Source organism: Pollicipes pollicipes, unplaced genomic scaffold, assembly GCF_011947565.3.
Source record: "Pollicipes pollicipes isolate AB1234 unplaced genomic scaffold, Ppol_2.1 Scaffold_7261;HRSCAF=8764_pilon_pilon_pilon, whole genome shotgun sequence".
Lineage (NCBI taxonomy): Eukaryota > Metazoa > Arthropoda > Thecostraca > Pollicipedomorpha > Pollicipedidae > Pollicipes > Pollicipes pollicipes.
Window position 1 is genome coordinate 61672992 of NW_023597054.1, and position 27614 is coordinate 61700605.

General features: G+C 49.4%; 2 protein-coding genes across 4 annotated transcripts in view; both read left to right on the forward strand.

Annotated features, from left to right (window-relative positions):
- The first annotated feature begins 683 nt into the window (after positions 1-683).
- Positions 684-4373, forward strand: LOC119112562 (RPA-interacting protein B). The gene is made up of 4 exons (XM_037236777.1): positions 684-716; positions 2502-2632; positions 3015-3180; positions 3463-4373. Exons 2-4 carry the CDS (start codon positions 2507-2509, stop codon positions 3792-3794), a joined length of 624 nt encoding a protein of 207 aa, XP_037092672.1. The 5' UTR covers positions 684-716; positions 2502-2506; the 3' UTR covers positions 3795-4373.
- Positions 4374-19910: 15537 nt separating this feature from the next.
- Positions 19911-27614, forward strand: part of LOC119112090 (CUGBP Elav-like family member 3-A) — a 167842-nt gene continuing 160138 nt past the window's right edge. For all 3 annotated transcript variants that reach the window (XR_005095680.1, XM_037236092.1, XM_037236094.1), the window contains exon 1: positions 19911-20234. Coding sequence is in view for 2 of the 3 variants with exons in the window: in XM_037236092.1 (XP_037091987.1) it covers positions 19976-20234 (259 nt within the window). In the remaining variant the exon portion in view is untranslated. The remainder of the gene's footprint in view (positions 20235-27614) is intronic.

Below are 27614 nucleotides of genomic sequence, written 5' to 3' on the forward strand. Positions count from 1 at the left end.
CTTGACTGTGTGTTTACTGAGCGTTTATTTTTATCAAATCAACGTGTATTCATCACAATTCTTGTCTATTTCATTGGCTTCCAATCTGAGTTGCATCCCTTACGATTTTTTCCATGCAGGTCTTATTCCTGTCGACTTTCGCCATTTGCAGTTTTTTGACAACCTTTACCACTGTTGACTTTAATCCCTTTGGACCTTCTCTGATCCGAGAATGTAACACGTAAAGCTCTCCGCGTGTGTATTTTTAGCATTTGTATCTTTGTCGGCTAGTTATGTCAAACCTTTTTCGTTCGACTTTTTCCATTCAAGTTTTCATTCGACTTTTTCTCCGGAAATCTAGAAGGTAGTGGGAAGGGTACGCAAGTACGTAAGTACTACGTTCGCCAGCATGATTCATGAGTGTTAGTGAAGCATATACCACACCGCCACACCACTTTAAACTTGTCATGAAATATCGGTAAATTGTTAAAAATACCGTAATCGTAGCCAAATCGTTACTTGGCCATGCATTTTCGAAAGCAGGCCGAAGGCAAGGCAGTGGCGGGTACAGTAAAACCCTTAAATTTGGGAGCACTAAACCGCGAATCCCGCCAATTTGGTACTAAACTGCCAGACAAATATTACGCAAGCATGACGAACAACAAGCCTGTTTCTTCTTGCATTCACTGTTGCCATAGCGCGTCTGCGTTGGCTGCTGCGCGTTTGGGAAACCGGAGGTACGGGGTTCGGTTCCCCGCGGTGCCCGCCCTTCCTGCCAGGGTGAGAGGCAGGCGACGCCATATAGCCTCAGCAGCTGAGTGCGTCGTAAAGCCCCAACCACACACACACTCACTGTTACCATAGCCACGGTCCCAGGCAGCCCAGCGGTGGTTGTGAAAGGTTGATGCGCGAGAGCGGATTGACAATTCGCAGGTTGGACGGTTCAGATGGTTCAGGTGGTATGATCTATTCTTGCAGCTGGGTCAGGTGGGCTGCATTGCCTGATTGGGTTTTGTTGCAGGTCAATGGGGTTGGAGTGACCAGCAGTATCTTATTTTCCAATGGAGAGGCTGGACATTGTTAGCTGACCAACCTGTTTTTGGACCCCAGGGATGTCTTAAAGACATGGAGCACTGTCATATTCCCACTTTGCTTCATGCTGTAACAACGTGTTTGTACACCCTGCTGTAACCAAAGCAGTACTGATCGCCAAAGATACAAATATTCCCCAGGCAATGCCAGCAAGCAACCATTTTGACAAAAGCATGTCATCCTTCCAAACTAAGCAGCTCTGTGTTGATGTGCACATGGTGCTCATGTCTGTGTTCCTTCCGAAAACAGTTGAAACGTTCCTTTCAGGAGAGGTGCTTAATGTTTGATGATGGCCAATGTGTTTCTGTAGCTGATCTCTTGGAAAGGTTGACACATTTTAGTGTCTGATTTCTGACTAATGAAACATTGTCATTGGTGACATGGTAAAATCTCAGAATTTTTTTACTCAGGTCTCATGGCTTTTTGTGGCTTAACCTGTCTTGAGGTCAGACTGCTTAAAATTAATATTCCCCATGTTCATTTACCAGCATCCTGACAGTAATTGCAGTATATGTGCATTGTACTGAATACTCAGTAGTTTGGCACATGGCCACCACTTTTTCAATGCATGGAGAGCCAGTGCATGAAATCAAGATTTTGTGATGGTCAGTTGAGACTGAAATATGCCTGTGTAACTTGGGGGGGGGAAATCACCTAAAAATTTAGTTAATTTTGGCTTGGCATGAGTTAAGCACATGCATGCACCAGGCTCAGTGTTCTGATGCTATGCAACTGTCTGGGGCAGTGGATCATCTTCTTGCAGACCAGCATGGAAGTTGTTGGGCTTCTTGGGAGTCAAAGGCCAATTGCTTTTTTTGGTATTTGAGTTCCCTGTATTTCTTCTAAATCATCAGAGAATTTGCCATTGATGCTTGGCAAGGGCATGCGTGGCATGGCAATGCCAATGTCAATCAGAAGCCATCTGTAGTGCTACATGAAAAATGCAGGATTTGGAACTTGGGAGGTCCACGCAACAGCCCCTCCCCTTGGCTGTGCCTACGCAGAAAGTCCCTTTTGTCAGCTTTGGCCCCTCCTGGTATGAAATCCTAGCTACTCCATGGATTGCCAATACTATGTTGGTGATGACTGTGACAAAGTATATCAATATAAAATAAATTATTTGTCCAATGAACTAAGCTGCAAATGCAAGCCCTGGAAATACTAAAATAGCTGGTAAAAGAGATCCCTCAAGCGCCGCTGTGATTGATGACTAATGAGAGGCTCAAATAAGGAGCTCAAACTATTGTCCCTGATAATAGATCAATACCCTAATCAGGCTGTTTCCAAAGTTATCAGTGAAGCAGACCACTCTGTTTTTTTAAGCCCACTGTTATGGTGTGATTATTTTGAGTGGCCAGTCAGCATCTGAAAGTCATGTTTAATATTATGTGCTGACTGTCTTGTGATTAAGCAGGATGTTTGTATTGCAGCAATCATGTTTTCTCCCAGCACTCTTCAGTCACAGGCTTCTCCAGAATCACACTTTTCAAGTGCTCGAGAGAACATGAGAAGAGCTATGTATAAAAAAGGAACCCCACCTTGGAGGGAGCTTCACAAACAGGTATGCTAAACACCACACAATGTTTTCCAAAGTCCAGTCTATTAAAGTCTGCTTGAATTTGTTGGCCCACTAAGCCTGAATTCCTGTTCAATCTACCTAAGGTCTCATCATGAAGAACATCTCACATTTTGAATTAATAAGAAATTGATCACTCCCAAAAATGGATGATCATTGAATTCCTTCCAGGCAGACATGTCAATCTAATAAAACTGTTCCTGCTTGCGTTTGGAGATGATCCATAAACAGTTTGCTGTCCTTTGTGTCCAAGAAGTCTCCCAGCAGCGCACTATCATCCACCATCTGGAATTATAATATTTCAGGGTTGCTACCCAGGGCTGACCGATGACGATCAAACATCCTTTGACTGACGTTCCACCACCAGCGACTGCGGGAGCGACTGCGTGAGGGGCGCCACCGGCTGCTGAGCCGTCTGCGCGGGGTGGACGCCACCGACGCGGGCGGCCTGCCGGGCGCCCCAGCCGCCGCCTCAGACCAGGACCTCATGCTGGCCGAGTGGGAGCAGCTAGAGCGCGAGATCATCGCCGAGGGTAGGCGGAGGAGAGGACGCCCATGCGGAGGGAAGTGGGATGGGGTGTCGGCGACTAGAGCTGAAAGCGACTGTTGAACTAAGGTGGGAGGCTGACCAGAGTTGAGCACTTGTTGGGGTTGGCTCGAGTGTTGCGTAGGGGAAACGAAGAGCGCTAAAAGTGTGGCGAAGCGTATCCGATAAAGACGTTTTCGGGCGCATCAACTCCCCATATATATTTCCAGCTCCACACAATGTATCTGGAAATGACCTGACCTAACCTGACCTGACCTCACGTCGGCAGAGACGGAGCGCTTGCTGCGGGAGTGTAGCGCCGCCGAGGCTGACCTGACCCTCTCGGAGGCGGCGGAGGACCTCCTCAGCGAGCGGCTGGCGTGTCCGCTCTGCCAGACGACGGCCGCCGACCTGAGCGCCGACCTGCGGCTGACCTGCCGCTGCGGGCTGGATGTGTGCACGCCCTGCACCGACCTGGACCGCGTGCGCGCGCAGCTGCTGGCGGCCGTCGCGCGCCACGAGGCCTTTTGCGGCGAGGCCGAGCTGTTCTTCACGCAGACGGCCGGACAGCTGATCGTGGTGTGCGCGGAGTGCGGCGCCCAGGCGCCAGCGTTCGAGTGAGGCCGACGTCGGGCTCTGAGATAGGGGAGGCGGGGAGACGTGCTCGTGGCCGGGAGCCATCTTCAGGGTGATATGCGCGGCGTGTGTAGGGAGAAGGACAAGGCAGCGAATGTGTTCCCCCGACGGGATGGTGAGGGCGTGGTAGCGGGGCTGTTGGTACTCCGTCCGGGATACCTTGGTGCCGGTTCTGGTTCACACTGACGGCACGAAGAACATCAAGTTGACCAGATGTCGTCTTTCATGAGCAGTTGCGCAAAGGACAACAGCAAGTAGCGTATTGTTGGCTGCTAGCAGTCACTTTGTGCTGAGCCCTGTAACTGATGGCATGTTCTAATGGCTGTACGTTACTGATGCAGCGCTTACATGTGTTGATCACCTCTTTGGGTTAGGTTTAAGATGCACCGTGTGCACTTTATATGTTGTGTACTGTGGACATGGAAGTGCCGCTGGTGAAGAGCTTTTCAGTTAGTTTCATTTTCTCCCCCCCCCCCCCCCCCGCCCTTGTCTGATCTGGCATGTTTTATCCTCGAGCATAGCTTGGTTGTGTCTTTACCTTTGAAATATCAATAAAGCTTACGAAACTGCAGTGAGCGCTTCTGCATGGCTAGCACAAGATCAAAGTGTGCTACAATCGTACTTAATATCGGTGTCTGACTACTGGAATCAGGCGCTGGAGAGGTGTCAGTCTCCCCGGTGGACGTGCCGTACTGTCCGACCACAGCCAGCCACTGAAGCGGTGCTTGAACCATCCAGTGATTTGTCGTCCAAGCGGTTGTGTTAAACCGTTTAGCGTACCCATCGGTCAGTGAGAACAGAGGCAGGTCTTCCGTTACCTCGGGCTGACATGTGCAGCGACCCGTTGACACTGTTAAGGCTGAACGGCGTGTTGACTATAGTCTGTGGTTGTAGGAGAGAGAATGCTGTAGGAACTGAGCTGTCGGTTAGGGAGGGGTCCCGAAGTTCGTTTTGTTCTTAAGGGTACATACCCGTCGCTAACACGCGGAGAAATGCCCAGGCTCCTGACCGCACTCACCAGACGTGGTGTTTGCCCCGACAAGGCACACTCCTGGCAACTGAAACCCGGCTTCCGTCACAAGATCGTCAATCGGTAATAAATCACTACGTCTAATCAGTGGTCACAAACTTGCAAGGACGCACAAATTGAGAACCACCTCTCGGAGACCTGTCTGAATGACAGCCCACTGGGAACTTACCTCCCTCCGCTCTGTGTGACCACGCAGCCTCGCATGGTAACCGGCTGTGATGACTGTGGACTCAGTGTTTGTACCGACCGTCGCCACGCCTCTGACGCGGCACCCGTTAGTCGACCCGCCCTGCCTAAGACGGGCGTAAGTCAACCACTATCAGAGAAAGCTATCTGACCTCGTAAACCAGAGTTATGAGCTTCATTTCGGTCCCTTTCATCGCTGATGGGATGAGAGGTACGTGCCCTGGTCGAATACCGGCCGGTTTGCGTCGTGCTTATTCGGTCATACGAGATGAGCCCGCTCGCTCGACGTCGGAGCCGACGTAATCGCCTACGGGGCGGAAGGTCCCCTTTCCGATCCGTGGATCCGACGATCTGCTCTCACTCATCGCTTAATCATAAGCCCTCGTGACGACACGCTCCTCGGGGCAAGCTGCGACGTCAGTAGTGTTTGTGGCTTCTGAAGATTAGTTTGCAATACAGACATTCTAGTGCCGTTTTTGGCCTAATCAGGCTACTGGAGTGAACTGTAGAGGAATTGGCTCTGCTGATGTGGTGAAGAAGGTCGCTGCGCTATTAGGATAGAATTAACAGACGACCGTTACTGAGATGCTGTGGATTACATTAATCTTCCCACCGCCTATACATACAATGGACCGAACTGAATTTTTGTAATCGCATTTTTAAGTTGAAAATGTAAGCTTCGGTTCAGCAATTAACAAGAGCAAACAGGACCATCTTGCCCACGGACTTTGCGCGGAATGAAAAACGCTGCAATGGAAACGAACACCGAGCTGACGAGGTTACTTCAGGACTGATCCGACAGCTGCCAAATGGCCATCACCTGACAAGGTCGATGGCGCAGACCAACAGTTTGCATCTGTCGGTCCATGCGTCGCCGATGGGCTGGCCGTGGAGCGCCTGAGAGGCCGCCCCCCCCCCCCCCCCCCTCCCACCCAGACCACTGTACGCCCCAGCAAACGATTGGAGCTTCATTCCATTACGTCACCGCAACTCCCTTGCTGTCATCTAGGATTTCAGTTTCCGGGCCTCATTATCGTCATGTTATCAACTCGTCTATCGTGTTAGGCTTGTCCTCGCATTGTTGGAAAGTGACACCTGTTCTCCCTTTTCACAAATGTGGGTCATTACAGCTAGCAAATTAAGACATCTCCCATTTTGCCGGCGCAGCCAAAATACATGAAAAAGTCGTGTGTATGCATGCAGTCCCCTTATCTCGTTACCAACAATGCTTTATCAACCTCACTTGAAGACCCGGCCAATCGACGCAAGATGCTCTGGTTGACATGGTGGTATGGATCGCCCATCCAGTTGACAAAGGCCACCTCGTTGTGGTCACGTGGGCTGCTTTAAGCGTGTGTTTGAAAATATTGCCGATGAATGAACTATGCTACGCATGCTACAATGGCACGGCGTCAGCCCCACTTGACCGGAACCTAGCTACCTTGCTGACCGGAAGCAAAAATGAGAAGCGGCTCCTTCTCCCTCTGCCTATTCCATCGCGTCTCACAAGGCTACATTCGGCGCTTTTCCTGCTAGGATCTTGGCACAAAGGATCATCCTGCCCACCTCCCACGTGGTCCTTTGGTACCATCTGCTGACGAGGCTCAATTTCTTGGCTCTCGTCACCCTGACCAGCCAGGTAGCATTAAATCCCGGCATGAAGAAAACTTGCAGACGGTCAAATCCTATTTCACCGCTAATTTCCTTACGATAAACCCAACCAAAACAGTCGTCATTCTTACAAGCGCATCCAACTCTTTCGAAATGACTGCATCCTTTTGCCTGGACTTTGTCGGTGACACACTATTTCCTTTATCCTATGTGAAAATGCTCGGTGTCACGAGTGACAACGATTTATGCCGGAAGGAACGCATAGTGCCATTCTGTTCTTATTTGTTCAAACTTAAACCATTGCGGCAAATGTATCCCTTTATGCGCGAAATGTATCCTCGTCCAGAAAGGCAATGCGGCAAATATATCCTCGTTTTCCGGGGTCATTTGAAATCACTTCCTGTTGACCTGGGGTCATGAACCAACCTAGAAAAATGTAGCCCCATCAATTCTCTACAACTTCATTTATACTCAAAACCCCATCTCAAAAGCTTTTTGAGTGGGATTTTTTTCAAAAAAGTCATTTTGGTCAAAAATCATTTCATCTCTTTATTATTTTCCCGCTAAGTCAGACTTCCCATCTTTTGACACGTTCAATAACTCGCTTAGTTAGGCCCTAGACACCCCTTCAAAGTTCGGTTAACCCCCAGGAAAAATATTTGGGGGGCCGAAATCGGCAAGTGCATACAATCCTATATCTCCGTTCACCTATTATGAGCTCTTGTTTTCAACACACTTCGATACCTTAACTCACATTAGTACTGTGAAAATACTTTTCGACGGATTTACTGGCTTCAAAAAGAACGATGTCCCGCGTCGAGACACATCTTCTATTTTTTTAAATTTTGAAATCCGTCGAAATTTGGTCGAGCTAGGGTCAAAAACCCAAAAAAGTTATGAAGTAAGTTGAAACATTGTTTCTAGTATATCTTGATGCGTTGAGCTCAAATCTGCACTTAGATTTCAGGTCGGTTGATAACGTGTCTTTTAAAACGTACAAATCTCCAAAAAATAATGAACTACACGTTTTTTTCCAAAACTCGAAAAATCAACGAAAGTGTTAGATGCACCTTAAAATTTTACATCGAAGTGATGTATTGCTTTTTCCTCCCCCGACGCGTAGTTTTCTCACAAAACGCGTGTAAATAATCTGTGAATTCCGGAAAATTTATATGTGATACTGTGTATCAAGTTTGGCGCTTTTATTTATCGTTGAGGTGGATAAGTTACTTAGATAAACAGTAGAATGTGTCATTTTATTTCTAGTGCCGTTTTCAGAACATTATTTGAATGAAAGGGCTATGAGATACAGAGGTTTAAGTAAAGCAGGTTTTACCCATTTTATCACCATAGCGTTACCCATAACACGTGGAAAACGTATTCAGCCAGCTTTTCACAGGTCTAAGTGTGTGGCATACCGTGACTTCGTAACCAAATGAGCCAAAGACATATTTTTGGTACCAATACATAGCTCTGAGTCCCCGCTAACAGATTCCATGAAGAAATTAACCAAATTAAAGAATAAAGTTCTTTTTTTTGAAAATTGTACGCACATTTTTTGACCGCAATTTCACTACACATCAAAACTTTAACCATCTCATCCTATACGCAATTTAACAGCAAATTTTATGATGAGCATCATTTTATGTCAGATAAGTTTGTATTCCAATTATATAGACTTAAATCGGGAAGAGTATTTTTTGACATATTTAGCACTAGAACTGGGAACTTTTGAGGACATAAAAATGTGTCTGTTTATTTTCTACAGTATGCCGCTTACGACAGTACAATATCTTGAGTTTTAAAGACACCATATATGATTATATGGAGGTAGTTTCCCCCGTAGCGTTACGCGCGGCACTTGGAAAAAATCCCATCAAGGTGACGGTAGTGCACAGGTGGTGTTTGACGGCGTGTACCTCGCCCATCGTCAAAGCTGCATCGACCAGGTTTCTGCGGTGCATATATTAAGATCCTCTCTACTCGTATAGCAAATTTGAAATATATACATGGGAAAATGGCGTCACCACAAAACTTTACACCTTCCTACCTCATTTAACACAGGGAAAAGAACAAATTTTCCTTTTTAAATTTTGGTAAATTTTTTGATGTCATTACAAAGCCAGAGTCCTAGGCTTTATGACAATACCAAATTTTTGCATATGGCTCGTATAATAAGGCGTCCAGAAAAGATCAAACTAACAAAATCTAAGCATATGATTATTTAAACACTTTTAGAAACGTGCTGTGTCAAGAGAGGGACAATAGCGCATTTGAAAAGAATTGCCAATAACACATGAAATGTGGGAACGTAACTTGAGCATGATAAAAACGCTTTTGGGGAAGCAGCGTTCAAGAAACTTGATAATATACATTTTGAAAAAGGTCTTTGCTTTTAAAAGGAATATTTGGAAGATTTTGACAAGTGCAACACAAAAAGATGCCCGCAGAACAAGGAACCGTTTGGTAAAGGGAATCCTAAGTTAGGGTCTTATCTTTTGCTTCAGGTGAAATTGATCATTTGATCATTTTTCCAAGAGCATACATCTCGTTAACTACATAAGTTAGGTCAAACGTTTTTGCCCTACTCGATTTGTTCATCCAATGCGCAGATTTTACTGGTATGTCTTCATCACGAATTCTTAAAGCCATTTTTAAAGTACTTCAACATGTGAGATTTTCCCACGCATTTTCCCATGCATTTCCCGCAATGGTTTAATAGCCGAGGATTCGTTTGCTGCAATGGTTTAAAGCAAACAGAAAGATACCACGCATGTAAGTCCCGAAAAATCAAACATGGACCAACTTTGCCAGTAATTTTTTGGATCTTTTTGGACTCCCAATTATTTTTGGAAAATATAGATTGGTCAATTGTCTTCGAAACGCACTCCTCCGATTTTTGATATCCCTCCTAGTAAGGTCAGGGGGGCCCGAGGCAAAAGGGTCGGCGAGGATATCATCGCGGCAATGGTTTAATGAGAGGAATACATTTGCCGCAATGATTTAATGCGAGGCTAGATTTGCCGCAATGGCTCAACCTAACCCCACCTAACCTAACCAAACCTAACCTAACCTAAGCTAACCTAAACTAACCTAACCTAACCTAACCTAAACAAAATTGGATACCACTTGACCCTAGAGACGCCCGCAAACTCCTCATCCAATGTCACGTTCTTCCGCACGTCCCACACTGTTCCATGCTGTCTCTGTCCGGGAAGAAGCTGCGCTGTGCCGCTTCAATCGGCTGCAGAAGGTGATCAGCTCTGGGATAAGTAATGTCTCGGGGACTCGCCGACACGATCACCTCTCTTCGACCCTAGAGGAGCTGGGGGGGGGGGGGGGGGGGGGGCACCGAGTGCAATACCTGGGCACTTTCCAAAACTGTATCGGCGCCTATAGGCCCCTGAACGACCTGCAGGCTCTCGTGGCAACCTAGGCCATGTTAACCGACGTCCTGCCGTCTCTCAGCGTGCTACCTGTGCGTCAGAGGCTGGAGCCCTCGGATTCCCGTCCTTCCCTCACGCCCCGGCTGTTCTTGTATCGCGCGCTCTTTCCTGGAATGACCCGCCTCAGGTTACTACAGCGACTGGGATCCGACGTGAATTGATTTCTAACCTGGACGCTATTTTCAGTTGACAAACGCCATGACAAGCGCATGTATATGTACCCACTATCTTTCCTTTGTAGTGTATGTATGCGTAGAGCTGTGTATTTTACCTCCCATCACGCACCTGACTGGAATCGACAGTAACCGAAAGTGTGGGATGATACGTGGAGCACCTTTAACAAACTGAAGTGGAGCATGTCTATAAACTGAACTGAAATAAACTGAACTGGACTGGACTGGACTGAACTTAACTGGACTTAGCATCGCGCCAGTGTAACGGCTCCCATGCTGCAGACTGTGGCAAAAGGTGAGACGAGACTGTACGGATCTTTGGGATCCCAATGCTGAGATAACGTGTCATGCCAGATGCCAGATCATGTCTATGATTATCATTCATTTGCCCTTCACCAGTCATACTTCATTTTGGTGACCGGGAGCATTCCTTGTCTACGTGTTTTGCCTGTTAGAGATCCCACCTTTTAAATCCGTGAGCAGTTTCCAGCTTGAAGATGGCTTATTATTCAAAGCGTGAGCAAGATTCTGAAAATTTATGTCGTCCTGGAGCCTGAGCAAGTTTTTTATGGGTGAATTTAGTTCCCAAAAGCTCCCGGAAAGCACATTTGCATACTATTCGAGTCAACTTCCACTGCGCTAGTCTGCCCATCATTTTGAAGTCTTGCTAAGTCGAGCATTCTCGGATTATGAAGGCAGTGTCCCGGATAAACGTAATACAGATCCCACTGTCCGTTCTACAGCGAAGGAGCGCAGCCAGGGTCTTTTGAGGAGGAGGTGGTGGGCGAGCTCCGTGAGCACGCACCACACCGACTTTTCACTTTCTGACAGGAGCCATCTAAAATTAAAAATAGAACTAGTGGGCCCAGCGGGAGCGGGCGGACGCCCCGCCCCGTCCGTCCCCCTGGCTGCGCCCCGGCTACAGCGTACGAAGAACGTACAATGTGATGATTCGTGAGTGGCTGTTCAATGAATCTGGTTAGAAGCAGATCATGTGATCATGTACACGAGCATAAGCTGACTAATGCGCATCAGACAACGAATGCTCTTATTTCAACCGCATATCGGATTCGTTGTGTTGTGTGCACAATACCGGTAAACCTGGAGCAAAAAAGTGCTCTGTTGGGCTGTTGGATGTAGGGGAAGCCAATACATAAAAATAGAAGTGTGATCCTTGGACCCTTGAACATCTCGGACCATATGTGTAGATACCAAAGCCATTATGATTCCAGGATCGTGGATCATTAAAGAGCAGCTATATAACCTTCATGAAAAGTACTTGCCATTTCCACGGTTTTCAATAACGGAAGAAGTACGGAACACCAACATTTCCGTGCTCTTTCAAGGACATGTCCATATAGTCTCAATAGCGCTTTGGTGGGAACATTGTACCTCTCTGCTCGTGTCAGGGTGAAGGTGCTCCCTGACCGTGCTCATATCACTCATATCACTCGCGTGTTTTTGGATGCTCGGGATTCTATCATTTTACATTCAAATTGTAGCAGTTTGCAGATACGTGGAATGAATGGTGTCAGAAGGTCAAAATCACTATTTAAATGTCATTCATTTTTGGAAATCACCCCCTCCCCCGCATACTACTACGCTTGATCTGCAGGTAAACGCATGCCAGACAAAACTAAGACAATGGCAGTTTTCGCCCAACGTTCCTTAACGTGGCGGTGAAAGTTCTGTAACCCCAGCAGTAAACCCACAATCTCTCAATCGCATCTTATTGCAGGTGACATTATATCAAATCTAAACAGCAGCGAGTAAACATATGATCTTTATCAGATTACTGTGGCTCTCCAGGCAAGCGCCAAGATTTGTCAGAAACAAGCTTCAGTGTCATGGGAACGCGAACCATTATCCATGAAGACTAATACGGAACGAGAGCCTCCTCCTGGTCTGCGTGGGCGATGGCATGAGTGGGCGTGTTGCTGATACCTGTGCCATCCCCTGTGCTTACGACACGGCCGGAGCCCGCGGCGTGACCACTTTTACACGGGCATAGTATCATCTGGCGTAACTCTCACGTCCTGTTCATCAGTTCTAAAGCGATTATTCCGGCTTGCTGACGTGGGAGAGCCGACAGCCTGCACAACTATACAGCAATATTTGTCTTAACAAAGCAAGATCACATTTCCGACGCTGTTTGACCCCGCGACAGAGCGGGTCTGGACGTGCCTTTGCATGGCGTGCACAAGGCTGCCACTGATGGTGTACTATCACCCAGTTGCTGGTGCAGGGGACGCTGCGAAGTACGCGAGTGGTGCAAGGGGCGCCACCATAGCCGAATACCAAGGACGGCGGCCATGTGTGGACCCCGGCTTTAGCAAAAGACTCCGCAGGGCGTGGAGTGGACCGCCAGCTCTTCTTGCAAGTGGTGCCGCGCTGGGAGAGCGCCTGCGCATTACGCCGCCTTTTCGCAACAACTGCGATCGGTGGTGCCAAGTCATCGTCCATAAAAAGCGATCTATAAACATTTCACCGACCCAGACTCCTTCCGGATGCGCCTCGTGTCTGCGCAGTTAAACATTAGCTTGTAGTTCCGTGACTCATGAAATATCGGCGTGACATTAGTCAACATCCGGCAGCCATCAAGCTCATCTACGTCCGCATACAGGAGATGGAGAAAAGATGTACGGGAACGCATCTGTACCTCCATATCCCTGGTTTTTCTCCTACGAATAAGACTATTACCACTGTCTTATTTAGGCCGGCGCGCTTTTGCTTAACTTTAGGCTGCCCTGTCAGTTGCAGCGCAGTGGATCACTGTTCGATACGATTGCGAGATCGCGGCCAAACCACTGCCTGGCACACCACAACGCGGTCGTTCTCCATTAAAAAGTTCAAGTCTAAAAACTGAGCGTGGTTTGCCAATTTTGACGAACGTCACAGCAGACATGGATTAATTGGCATGAATGTAGATGGCTTTCCCCGAGCTCATTATCTCCAAACTTATGGCAGGTACATTTATTCCACGGCATTTCCATGCGTCTAGTATACCCAGCGTCTGTACTAAGCATCGCCCATATATATATATATATATATATATATATATATATATATATATATATATATATATATATATATATCCTTCTTTGCTTACCTTACTCATGAGGTTTCAGATAGTATGTGCACATCTACTCGTACAACGTGGCGTATAAGTTTATGAAATATGCACGCCGCGTATTTTAGTCAAATGCTCCGGATACGGAGATAATGCTGCCATCCGTCTATGTGATGGCCTTATTCATTATCTGCACTCTTCTCTGTGGTGCAAGAGTCACGAAATCCGTGGGGCCGTTTCTTGGCGTCCTCACGTCAGATTGAGAGCTCCGATAGCCGTGGAATTGATGCTATAATATCCCGCTGAGCAGACGTCCACGGTACAAACTCATGCTATAGTATTCCATTGAGCAGACGTCCGCGGTACAAATTCATGCTATAGTATTCCGTTGAGCAGACGTCCACAGTACAAATTCATGCTATAGTATTGCGCTGAGCAGACGTCCACGGTACAAATTCATGCTATAGTATTCTGTTGGGCAGACGTCCACGGTACAAATTCATGCTATAGTATTCCGCTGAGCACATGTCCACGGTACAAATTCATGCTATAGTATTCCGCTGAGCAGACGTCCACGGTACAAATTCATGCTATAGTATTCCGCTGAGCAGACGTCCACGGCACAAATCACGGAATTCTGCCCGCTCCCGCGTCTACGTAAGGTCTCCATGCACTACGTTTTCCTGAAATAGTCCAGGGCTCTTCATACTTGACCAATGGAAGCACCACTCTTTCTGACGGTGATAAGATTAAGACGTGAGTTCGGGCTATGGAAAGAGGTGCCGCTCCGACGGTACGTTGTAATCAGCCGAAATTGCCAGTGACATTTATGCTGATGAGATTTTTGGCGCATATTCCAACAAGGGCGTGTCAAGAAAGATTAAGGCTAAAGCCCTGGGATATATACCGCCTTAAGTTGAGCCTCTTCATTTCCTGGTCTTTTAGCAACGTCGACATCACGTGCCGCCGGAAATTAAGGCATCAGGTGCACGCCAAAACAGAGGTCTCGTTAACCATACTCTTTTTTGGGTCAGCTAATACACACATGAGGAGCACAATCCACAGCGTTGCTATGGAAGAAACACTGCCTGAATTAACGACGTGCACATTATCTTTGTGGCCTGCAAGGATGACGTAGACCAAATGGGTGACCAATAAAACTTTTATCTAACTCAGAAAACGCCCGCCAAGCAAATCCCTCCTGTGGTGGTTAAGGCACATAATCCCGCTGCAGAGTGCTCATGACCGGGTGCTCCGCCACCAGTCAAAAATTGTGGGGAGACGTAGTAGTTTTCAAAAGCGGTTTTCCGGGCGTCACCGTAGTCATAATATGGAATTGCACGGAAAGTTTGGGATGCTTTTCACTAGAGGGTTATTTTGTGCACACAATATTTCATCCGTGCCCAGTCGTAGCCTCAATGCACAATTCGTGCAAAGTTACACATCGCATCCCCGCGGCTTATGCTTGAGTGACATCGCATCCCCACGGCGTTATGCTTGAGTCATGGTGTGCGCCCTCCCAATCCCGTACTAACCGCAGTATATCACACACCAGGACACCGCTCGCTCCTCATAACTCGTCGGCATGCAAAACAAAACTTGTAGCCAGCACGCATGGGCGTCGCCGTGCAACCTGTACATGTTACAGCATGATGTACGCATGTCTGGTTTGATCCCACGTTCTGACTCTGACACGCAGCAACCAAAGACCAGGTAAACACACGTCACATGTTAGTTGTCAATCATATTCTTACCAGAACATTTTCATCGAGCGGTCCATGCCATCCTCACACAAAAGTGAGCTGGTTACCGTTGGCATTTGCGGTCTGTTCCCCAATTTGCAAGCGAGTAATTACTAAGCTTTGCACTCCGTCTTAGTTTGTCTTCACGTGATGAGTAAGTTTTTTCATAGCAATCTGTTGTGTTGCAGTAAGAATTATTAAATCAATTACGTGGCAGCCGGGTAAAGCTCCAAATAATGCAGGTCGCAGTACCCTAAAATGCTGTTTATAAAGTCGTAAAATTTCCACCTACGAGCGACCACCCATTCAACATTCATATATAAAATGGACTTAATTGTTTGTCCAACTACATTGTACATCTTAAGGGGAATCGGTAGCTGTATTATATATTTCTTACATTATTATATTTCCCCGAATATATCAGCATCGCCTTGTGGTCATGTATCTATGGAGCAGCCCGTATTGCGGTGATTGCAATTTTGTCGGCTTTGCACACTCTCACGGAAGTTCCTGAACTCTTTCCAAGCATAGCCATAGTATTATAGATCCTTGCATCTAGTTATCACACTAGGTCGGAGTGTGCTCTATAGAAATGTAATGTGCTCACAGCTCTATAGAAATGTAAGCTGCATAGTTCGTTAAGCTGAACCGATCTTCCAGAAATCGGGATCGAACACGTCACTTTTTGCACCATTGTTAGCTTCCGGTTCGAGACGTCTGCCAACTTTAGTTTTCATCTGTATGGTGTTTTTCGTAATAGCGTTGCTTATGACAGGAAGTCGACCCTAGTTGGAGAATATTTATACCTTAATTTGTTGATATTATGTGTCTCCCATTTCTCGGTAAATCGTCGCCCAACTTTTTTTTGCTGACGACAGTTTTGAGACATACAACCTTATTGTTCGCTGCACATGTTCGAATATACTTATATCGTGCCAAATAATTTTTATGCTCCCCGCCTGATATAACGGCTTACTGGTGTGTGCCTGAAATTCAGCAATAACTTGAATATCAGTAATAAGGCTGGTTGTAAATTTGTCGCTTTACTCGTGTCTTATCGGGTCTGTATCCTTTCATGCCAGATGAATTCGCGGTTCGAGTGTAGGCATTTTCTCTACACCGTATTAAATGATTGGCAGAACGCTAGCACGTTTGATGCTTTTAGTCCACCATATTCACTATCTCGGGTTAATATCCTCTTATCAGCTTTGGAAGGCCAGCCTCGGCCTTATGAACCGCATTATTTTGCTCTGCATCACTGCTAGGCTCTTCTTTGCGAACTCCCACAACACACACACACACACACACACACACACACACACACAACACACACACACCACACACACACACACACACACACACCACACACACACACACACACCACACACACACACACACACACACCCACCCACACACCCACACACACACACACACACACCACCCACCCCACACACAACACACCCACACACCACACCCACCACACACCCACACACCACCCACACACACACCACACACACACACACACACACACACAAACACACACATCCAACACACACACACACACACACACACACACAAACACACACACACACACACCACACACACACACACACACACACACACACAGACACACACACACACACACACACACACACACACACACACACACACACACACACCACACACACACACACACACACACCACACACACACACACACACACACACACACACACACACACACACACACACACACACACACACACACACACACACACACACACCACACACACACACACACACACACACACACACACACACACACACACACACACACACACACACACACACCACACACACACACACACACACACACACACCACACACCACACACACACACACACACACACACACACACACACACACACACACACACACACACACACACACCACACACACCACACACACACACACACACACACACACACACACACACACACACACACACACACACACACACACACACACACACACACACACACACACACACACACACACACACGCTCATATAAACGATCTGAGATGACATCAGATATCTAAAGACAGTGATTTGGTAGGGCCCCTTAAATACTGCTGGCACAACACATTGATCTAATCAAGCGTCTTTTTGGAACCGGTTACCTGAGACGCAGAGCACGCTCGCGCCCAGCCATGTTATGCCCATAATACGCATATCATGATAATATGCAATATAAACATAAAATATGCCCAGTGGTTTCACTTTGTTTACGGCCTGTATTCATTGAACAGACTCGTTACTGCCTTTCTGACCTTTGTCTACGTTTAGACCCAGCTTAGAAGCCCTGCCGAACTCATGTATTCGTGCAGCACTGACTGCTGATTACCTGCTGTGGGAAAACAATTTTATGTCGTCAGCGTGCCAGCATAGCTTGACCCCTACGTTACTCACCTTGATGCCTGAAATACTTTCTCTACTCTCGTGTATAAATTGTTGCTAAAATTTATATCGCCAGATCAAATGGTATTCCACTAAGTGGCGACGTCTGGGAAGTGACTTTACTCAAACCCGTTTTATGTAAACCTGCTATTGACTATTACCAAAAAAAAGTTTCTGTATAATACTTTAAACCATGCCATAAAATTGTCTTCAAAATGATACGCTCGAAGAGCAGAAGCGCAAGTCATGCTCCAGCGAATAGAATGCATCTCGATTGTCGCATGTATTCATATAATCTGGTCCATATCACTATACTCCTTGACATCCGAAGCTAATCTTATATCCGTACCTATAAAACGGCCCTCGATAAAGCCAGCTTGTATATATATATATATATATATATATATATATATATATATATATATATATATATGTATATATATATAATATAATATAATATAATATAATATATATAATTTCATTTATATGTTTATCTAGATATACATGGATATGCATATATACATCAATTTATAATTATACACATGTGTCCAGTAACTATAAAGTATGTGTCTAGTAAACGTAGATACCTTTTATTTTTAATTGGGCAAAGTCTCTTTTCTTAGGTACGTATCACAGTTTTGATGCAAGGATATATGCCATGGATTGTGATTCTGTAGAGAGCTGGCTCCAGTGGTCAGTTCTCAGCGATGATATTGGTCTGTTTGTTTGATTGATTTTTTATCAACGCATTAGTCATCGTAAAGTATCGGCGTCGGGTCCAAAACCATTCACTAATTTGTTCGCACATGTAACATCCCACGGGACAAACGTCGTATGGCATCCACCGCGACAGCAGGGAAAGATTTCACCAGCGATATGGGGTCTCACACCGCAGCCAAACATGAATATATTTTTCCGGAGAAAGTTGTCTTACTATCTTAGTAACAATATGAATCCATTTTGGTGCACCAAAGGAATTTAACAATGTTGAATGATGTCATTTGACGACACTTATTGAAAAATGCAATGCAATTATTATAAGCAAACGAAAAATCATTTGTTTGTGTGTATGACGAGCCTTCTCGTGCTGCTGAACAGTTTTCGCATCCTCGACAGTTGAAAGACGAATGACTTCATATTGGAAGTAAATTATGTGTAAAGCATGGAATTGCACCCGTTAAACTCATTGCCGTCATTGTTACTTCCAACCAGTTTGATGTTTGCCATCTTATCACAAACCTCTTTGATGTGAAAGATGTGGAAGTGCTCGAAATTTAAGAAGGAGCCACGCATTTCTAGATGAAACGACGCGACGATTCCGAGCAGTTGAAATAAAAAGTTCGTCGCCCCTTCTCAAACCGCTTTTTACAGTGCACAATATTTCGCCACGTCTGCATATGAACCAGAGGAGTGTGTCTCAGAGTGTTCAGTAGCACCCGCTACCACACTGGGGGTACCGTTAGTGAAGTGGATATGCTGCGCGTCTGGGGAAACCAGAGGATCGGGGTTCGCTTCCCCTGCCGCCTGCCTCTCCCCCTGCAGGGTGTGAGGCAGGCGGCGCCATGTGTTCTCAGCAGCTGAGTGCGTCGCAAGCCCATTGGCACACACACCATCCTACTGTGCCGTAATCCCCGGGGACCACGTGTGGAGCAGGGTGTCGTTAGGTGACCCGGCGACGGGATGGCACGGCAGTGTCGTACCGATGTGGCCTGTCTGCTCCCAGACGGTGCGTCGTTCAAGAGCAAATAAACTAACGATAACTGATAAGCGGATAGGCTGATCTATCTTGAACCGCTTTTTCCGCTGCCTGTACGGTGTCGTGCTCTTCCTCGCTCGGTTGTAGTTGCTGGTTGGTTGTAGTTGTTGCATGCGTTAGCAAACAATGCGTATGCTTTGGTTGGCACTTATCTTTATATATGTTGAGGGTAATGGCTTATTTCAGGCTGGCTGGCAAGTGGCCCCTGTTATGAAAATTTGCATGTGCGCCGCACTTCAATTTGTGGACAGCGCTTATGCCAAATGCGTGCTGAATGTCACGAAAACGCAAATTCAAAGGCAAGTCTTCAGATACACGTATGCATTTTGGAGTTAGTTTCACCAGCCTTCAGGAGGGCACCAGCTGTTGCCCTTCAGCTAGATGACAGAATCCGCTCGCATGAGATAGCTCCACGTATCCTCATCACAAGGCGCACGGCCGTGATGAATATGACACGCCTTCTCATCAGCGCTCGAGCGGGCGGGCGCGAACTCGCGAGCGCCGGCGCCGCAGTGAGCGCGTGACCATCCCCGATCAATTAGGGGGGGGGGGGGCACCGACGCCGGCGGCGGCGCCAGACGCTAGCGCGCGCCCGCGGCGGTCGGTTGACGGGGAGCGGCGGCGGCGAACGGACGGGGTTGCGTGCCGTGCTGTCGTGCGGACTGGCGGGCGGCGCGGGCGGCGGACTGCTCAGCATGCTGTACAACATGGCGGCCGTGCCGGGCGGGCTGGTGTCAGAGCCGGGCTACTACGCGCCCTACCCGCAACCGCCGCTGCTGGCGAAGCTGGGCGGAGAGCCGGCGCCGGCCCACAAGGAACCGGACGCCGTGAAGCTCTTCATCGGCCAGATCCCGCGCCATCTGGAGGAGCGCGACCTGCGGCCCATGTTCGAGGAGTTCGGCAGCATCTACGAGCTGACCGTGCTCAAGGACAAATTCACCGGCATGCATAAAGGTCAGTGCGCGGCGGCCGGTCGGCTGACCTGTTGACGCCGCCGGCGAATCTTCGGTCCGCCTGGGAAAGAGGGTCGGGAGGAGGGGGCGTTCCGTCGCCGCAGCGCCCGCATCACCGTCAGCCCCTGCGTTTCACATATCGGCTGATCGGACAGTGGGCATTGTGCGTTAGCGGCGGCCGCAAATTGGCCTAGCGGTGGCCGTGCCTGGCACCGGAGCGTTGGCCATGTGGCGGCCCCGTGCGCTGACGGAAAGGCTCGTTTGGCTGATTGTCCTTTCGCACGCTCGCGGCCTTTGGGCGGGCCGGGCGCGCGTGAGTCGGTGACGCGACTGCCGCCGCGGCGCCGCCGCTCGCCGGCCCGTGCGGGCCTGTGAGGGGTCAGCTGGCATGACTTAGCCTCATTAGCGGCGCAGAGCCGCTGTTTGGGCAGCGTCCGACCAGAGGCTGTCATTCGAGCCGAACGTCAATGTGACCAAAGTTTCCGGAGTGGGGTTGGTAGGGTTCGGGCTTCCTCGAAAGAGGATGATAGCTTCAGGTGTGGGGTCACGAGGTTAAAAGACCGAGTCTGTTCAGCCGGTGTGCGACGATTGTGGCAGTCATAATTAGGCAGACTTTCTTCCGTAGAAAGTTAAGACCTCAAAGCGTCGATCCCGGGAACTAGGCTGACAATTATTGAGACTTCCCGAAAACTATCCAGACTCGAGACGCATCTGCTCGTCTGCCAGTGACCGCCACACGAAGGCCTGACACTGAAAGGAGAGGAAGCATCGGGACAGAAAACTTACAGGATAGTGTATGCGCCGACGGCCCATATTGTGCTGTACTTTGCTCGTCCTCAGAATTATTAAAGTTCACGTCCACGGCCGTCTGTTGCTGTCGTACCCAGCTCCTCTAACGCGAAAGGCAGGAGACAGAAGAATGGATGATGGGTGGCGCGTGGCTGTTAATAATATCGCGAACGTCCCGGTGCATTTATCTAGCTGGGAAACGGTGCAATGAAATAAGATCCATGGCAGAAGACAGGGACATATATCAGTTTCATGGCCTCCCGTCACCAACATCATCCCTGGGCAACAGAATCATCTCTGGCATTTAAATGTGCAACAACGGAAAATGTTCCGTTGCTGCATAACGGAGCATTCGCCATGACTTAATAACAACGGACTCGACGCTCGCATTAGATTGTGCCACTGACGGGTGGAACTCGCCGTGTCTTGCAGGGGTTTGTGTCCCCTCTTCCCAGCGTTTCTGATTTTTGACATGCATTCCATGGCTGTTGTTGATAAACAGTTAAACTTCACCACCACTTGCCTTCAACGATTTTGAATAAAAATCTTCACCCCTGGTATGTCGTTGGACGAGGATTTGCGACGTGTACCTAGAGCCAAGAGAACGGCACCATATTATTCCGTACCTCGCGACGACAAACAGGCGCGTCCGCCTCCCTCTTCTGGCTGCTGACGCTCTCCACCGCGGGGCGCGCATCGGTCTGACAGCGGCGGCAGCGGGTAATGAGCTGCGACGGAGACCTCAGGGTGGCTGCACTCAGGGCTCGCTGGAGTCGTTCCAAGGGAGCCTCGCTGCGCTCTTGTCCCGGACATGCTCAGACTGGCGAGCCACTGGTGCCGGCCGAAGTCGCGCGTTCCGAGGGCTTCTGGGCTCCTCTGGGTAGTGGGTCTTGGGGAGAGGGTCACTGTTTTCCCGACGTTCCGGCCGTTCCAGATCCCTTGACCGAAACAACGCAGTTTGCGAAATAACTGAATCCGAAGTTTTCAGTCATTACTTGCTGTAACATAGTAAACAACGGACAACGACATCATGTGTGATGAAGCGTGTAGAGCTGACGAACCGGATGCCGCCTCCCCTTCTCCCAATGTCTTCTCCTAGAATGGCTTTGTTTTGGTGCCAGAGCAGCGCAGCCGGGCACCAACCAGTCCGTGACCTGAGTCATTTTGCAGGCGGTCCCCCGGTGTTTGAGATCCCTGCAGAAAGCAGATGAAGTTGATGGCATCATTGTCTGCTGATTGTGATCTCAGTGCAGTGTCTTGTGCTGCCCGATGCATTCATGGACACTTCATAGTATGACTGTAAAATGCTACCAGCACAACGCCTGCCGGATGAGGAAACATCCCACCGTTTGTTGACAGTTTTCCGTGCAACCAAGGCGGTTCTGATTATGTTGCCATACCACGCCCAGTTGTCGTTTCCTTTGCAAGAGCCAGTGATGGCTGTCTACCCCCCCCCCCCCCCCCCCCCCCTATGACGTTACGCAGACTGTGGCCCCTTCCGCACGCACTCTGCATAGAGCCGCACGCCTCCCCGTCACGAATCTGCGAGGCACCGACCTGCAAACGGCCTGTTTACGAGCCTGCGGGACGGACCGACCGCACGGCATCAGGCGGGGCCCCGCGCGTGACCTCACGCCTTTCTCCTGCCCGTGCGCCGGACCGGTCTGCGTGGCGCCAGCCGCTCTCCGCGCGGCGACGCTCTCCGCGGCGCTCTGTGAGTCACACGGGTGGCGCGCAGCAAGGGAGGGGGCAATGACCTGTGCGCTCCCCTTTATTGTCTGCCCGGCTTTCACCGGGCAGGCTCCCTCCCTTGCCGTTTCCCCTCGGCGCAGCGGGGAGAAAATTGAGTCGGAGGGGACAGCTCGGTCTGGCTCCGGAGGGCAGCCCGACTGCGCTGACTTCTCCGCGTCGGATGCAGCAGCTGGGTCCGTCGGAGGTCCCAGCGTGCACGTTGGCTGCCCTTGAAAGGGCCCTCTCATCGCCATCTTTTTACTGCACATCGTTCACGCGGTGCAGTAAAAACAACAACAGTGCTTGTCTGTCTGTTTACTGCGCTTTGCATGCACTTGGTCCGCTTTTAGATCAAAGTCTCGGAGATTGGCCTGATTCAGCGTCAGCGAATCGCCCGCGCCGGCCGTGGGCATTAAGCGAGGCCATGTCGCATGAAATCCGAATCTGTCGGCCCGGATTAGCCGATGCCAGCTCTGAGAAAACGTCAGCCCGGGCTCGCCTACCAAGTTAAGCCATCAGGACCTCGCAACAGGACATTCCACTGTGAAGGAGCTGAAGGAGCTGCCTGTGTCAGAAGCAGACAAAACTCTTCACCGTGTCACCAACAACGAACTTGTCTTGTACTTTGTTGTTCGCGGTCGCTGAGTATAATGTTTTGAGCGTCTGATAACGCACCAGTTTACCGCTAAGTTTGCCTCCCGTACTAACCGAGTACGTTAATCGAATACGTGATGTGTGCGTCGACCTATGCGTGTTACAGCGTGCTACTCGCTGGCAAATGTCACCTATCCCATATTGGATTGCCTGAGGCTGTCCCCGAGTGCGTATGGGCCATGCAATCAGCTGGCGTGTTGGTCCAGTCCGCTGAGCAAACAAGATGGCCGCCTGTTTGGTCAGCCTGTTTGCGGGCCATTGGACCTATCCGCCATCTATTAATGCGTCATCATTCCAGCGACCGATTTCATTATGGCTGCGACATGATCGATGATCCACATGGGGAACATTTTTTCCTTTTCTCTCACTCTCTCTTCTTGCCGAAGGCAGCGTGGGCATGTGATCGCATTCGCCAAAACGACGGAGGAAGCCTGCAATGTTATTTGTAGGACGGGCATATTTAGTCGGCCATTTCCTCTTTTGATATTTCTTGTTACCGATAATGCCAGGAATAACTGAACGAAGAGCTTTGTGAGATTTCCCCGCCTTTATCCTCCCTTCTTCACGTTTATTTATATTACATATTATGCAAGGAAATCTGTATTGCGCAACCCCTTTAAAAATAGAACGTGACGCTCGTCGCCGCGCACCCTGGTATGGAGCGCCAACAACCGCAGACGCCATATTAACCCTGGTATGGAGCGCCAGCAACCGCAGACGCCATATTAACGCTCAGGGGCCAACATGCAACCTGGATAGGGACCCGGCCCCCCTACGTAGGTGCCTAAGACGCTAACGACTCGTCCATTACGCCCATTAACCACTCGGCCATTGCGCAGCGTCTCATTTGTATCGCGACAAATAAAGGATCAGACAGGTGCTATTTTATTTCATTAGTTTAGCCCTTTTCGTCCCATTTGGGACGTTGAAGAGCTTGGGAACGAGACGGGAGGTTAGAGTGGCATCGTAACATCTCATCAGCTTTCGGTACCTTAGACCCCGAGTATAAGCGTAAAGGGAACGTTCCGTTTTGAAGGTATCGTTCTATCCACCGGGTAGACTAACACCTTAGCGAGCCTCCGCCAGTGGTGAGCTGCAGTGAGATACCGTGTGTGTATGAAGGGGGGGGGGGAGCTGGGCTTACACCGTACTGGTACAAGAATAGATGACTTTTGCATTTCGGGATAGCAGACGGTCCGTGCAAAGTATTTTAAATTCGACCTGATATATCGTATGTGGTACGCATTTGTCGACTTGTGTGTTATTTCGCATGTGCGGAATCGATTCCACCTCCGAATGCTGTTTGTGGGGCTGGCTCTAACTCTGTCTCAAAAGCAGGGCAGCACATTTTGAAATCTACTCTGATTTTAAATCAGTTATGTTAGCTCAATCCCCAAGTCGATTTTGATTGGAGCGATTCCAGCAACAACTTCATACATACGCCATGTGTGTGCAATATCAACAGATGCCGCACACATGACAGAAATGCCTACCTGAAATCCTTGTGCTTGATTCAACTCATCGATGGTCACAGGTAACACAACCTGCCCGGCTTTAGCTCCATCCCACTCTAGTTTGTCAGAAAATCGATTCCACTTTATCTCGTCAAACATTAAGCTGATTCTAAAACCGATTTCTGCGTCGTTCGGAGCCAAGCACAGGTCTGCTGCTTGCGAACAGATGGCGAACATGATGCATTCGTTCTGTTATCTTTCCGGGTCCTTCATCCGATGAATGCTCGACTGCACCTGCGCCCAATGGCTCGCACAATCGTATTCCAGTGCGTATTCGTCTTGTCTGCCTTTACCACGTCCATGCTTTCCTGGTATCCTGTCGGCCGGCGGAAGGTGGACAGCGTCCTGCTAGACATTGTCCCATGTATCCACGTGGGCCTCCTTGTGAGCACTTACGGTCTCAACATCCGGATGTGACATGCAGTCGGCCCACGTTCTGGTGTATGATGTGTGCCGCTCTGTGAGCTCTCAGTGAGGTCCGGCTGGAACGGCAAGGGTCCCCCCCCCCCCCCCCCCCATTGTCCCAGCATCCTTCTCAGCAGGCACATGTGGCACACCGGCACAAAGACAGACCACAGACTATTTTACAACTCAAGAACGTGTCGGGACGGTGCGTCCCCAAGAAAACGCAAAGGAGGCGGCAGATCGGAGATGGCCGGTATTTCCTACAGTCAAAATACCCGATGGGGGTATTATGACTGTAGGAGGCCGCTTGGGGCATATCCGCTCCGGCCGTATCCAGGCTTTATTTGTCCCAGTATTATCTCGGTATCCGTCTTAGCCTGTGGTACACAGACTGCTCACACGCCATTGTCCCCCAATGCACCACCCTGCAGGCAGCTCCATCGCAGTGTCCTTCCCAGCCCGTGACACAGATACTGCAGTCAGCCTCAGCGTTACTGTCGCCCGTGACACAGATACTACAGTCAGCCCCGGCGTTATTGTCGCCCGTGACACAGATACTACAGTCAGCCTCGGCGTCATTGTCGCCCGTAACACAGATACTACAGTCAGCCTCGGCGTTACTGTCGTGCCTCTATGTGGGTACTCACCGCCCGATATCCTCTCCGCCGTGTCGGCCGGCCAGCCTGCGCCGACACGCCGTGGCGTCCCCTGCTGGTGCTGACCCTCCCAGTACCGGCCCGTCGCCCTGTGCCGGCACGTCTCGGCCGGCCAGCCTGCTCCGACACGCCGTGGCGTCCCCTGCTAGTGCTGACCCTCCCAGTACCGGCCCGTCGCCCTGTGCCGGGACGTATCGGCTGACCAGTCCGTGCAGACGTGTCGTGGCGTCCCCTGCATGTGCTGACCCTCCCAGTATTGGCTCGTCGCCCTGTGCCGGCACGTGTCGGCTGGCTAGTCCATGCAGACGTGTCGTGGCGTCCCCTGCTTGTGCTGACCCTCCCAGTATCGGCCCGTTGCCCTGTGCCGGCACGTGTCGGCTGGCTAGTCCATGCAGACGTGTCGTGGCGTCCCCTGCTGGTGCTGACCCCCCCGGTATCGGCCCGTCGCCCTGTGCCGGCACGTGTCGGCTGGCTAGTCCATGCAGACGTGTCGTGGCGTCCCCTGCTGGTGCTGACCGTCCCAGTATCGGCCCGTCGCCCTGTGCCGGCACGTGGCAACGCTCCCTGAGTTGCCCCCTGCCGGGCCAGGCCGACACCTGCCGCCTCCGGCGCCGGCTGGCCGCCCGGCCGAACCCAAACACCGGCCGGCCGGCTGTAAACGGGCCAGACGTATATTTGTCTTCAGCTGGGCTGGGAAGGGCGGCCGGGCACGCTGCCGCCCGCCGGAGGGCCGGGTCGTGTGTATCGGCACCCCTGGATGTGTAGGCTTCGCGCCTCTGGTGGAGGGGTGCTGGGTTTCTGTGCGCCGCTCGCCCCGAGCGAGATCGGTGTTGTGTGTAACGACATGCGATGGACCTCAGGTTAATCCAGTATATCTGAAGAAATCTCATTCGGGAAATGGGTCCGTTGTGACTGAACACTTTGCTCAGGGATATTGGTCCTCTGGAGCTCTATTGGTATAAAAAGAGGTTCAGAATAACTTTTAAACCTCTCACGGGAGGAGTTCCGTCACTCGAGAACTACTCAACTGCTCTCAGAAGAGAAAGGTGCTCCGCTGTGCACTTCTCTAAGTCTGTTCGCAGAAAAAGTGGGTTCGATGCGTTTGCCTCACAAGTTCGGCCGAATGCCTGCCACTATGGTACCATCGACGATATCTTGTTTGCTGACAACGAATGTTTTGCCCGGTGGTTTCTGAAGTCAATTCCTGAGGTGTTTTCGCTTTTGGCACGATTGATGATAACATTTGGCTCTTGTCACAGAAATTACTCTCGCTGGCTCTTGAAGCAGCGCGCATAATTTCACGCATTTTGCGCTCGCTATTAAAAACTCCAAAGACGTTTTCAGGCGCTAGCCTGTTGTACTTGGGTGCGTTCGATTGTGCTTGGTGACATGTGGATTATATCCGAAGCTCTTGCCAGCAAATACTATTTGGATTAAACTGTGTTAAAGCGCTATAAATATTACATATATAAGACCGCAGAGTGCTTAAGCTACTGTAAGGTGGTGAAGGAACGCCAATGAAAAGCAGTTTACAAATCACTTATCATTTTGCAAACATAAACATGCCAAGCATGAAATATTGCAGTGATGAAGCACAAACATCGTACGGAAATCTTCATGGCCATTTATTCG

Bases quoted from the DNA above. Each gene is read 5' to 3' on its own strand.
- LOC119112562 (XM_037236777.1), top strand. From the start codon at position 2,507: ATGTTTTCTCCCAGCACTCTTCAGTCACAGGCTTCTCCAGAATCACAC. The intron at 2,633-3,014 runs GTATGCTAAACA...TTCCACCACCAG, and splicing joins GGAGGGAGCTTCACAAACAG to CGACTGCGGGAGCGACTGCG. The intron at 3,181-3,462 runs GTAGGCGGAGGA...TCACGTCGGCAG, and splicing joins GCGCGAGATCATCGCCGAGG to AGACGGAGCGCTTGCTGCGG.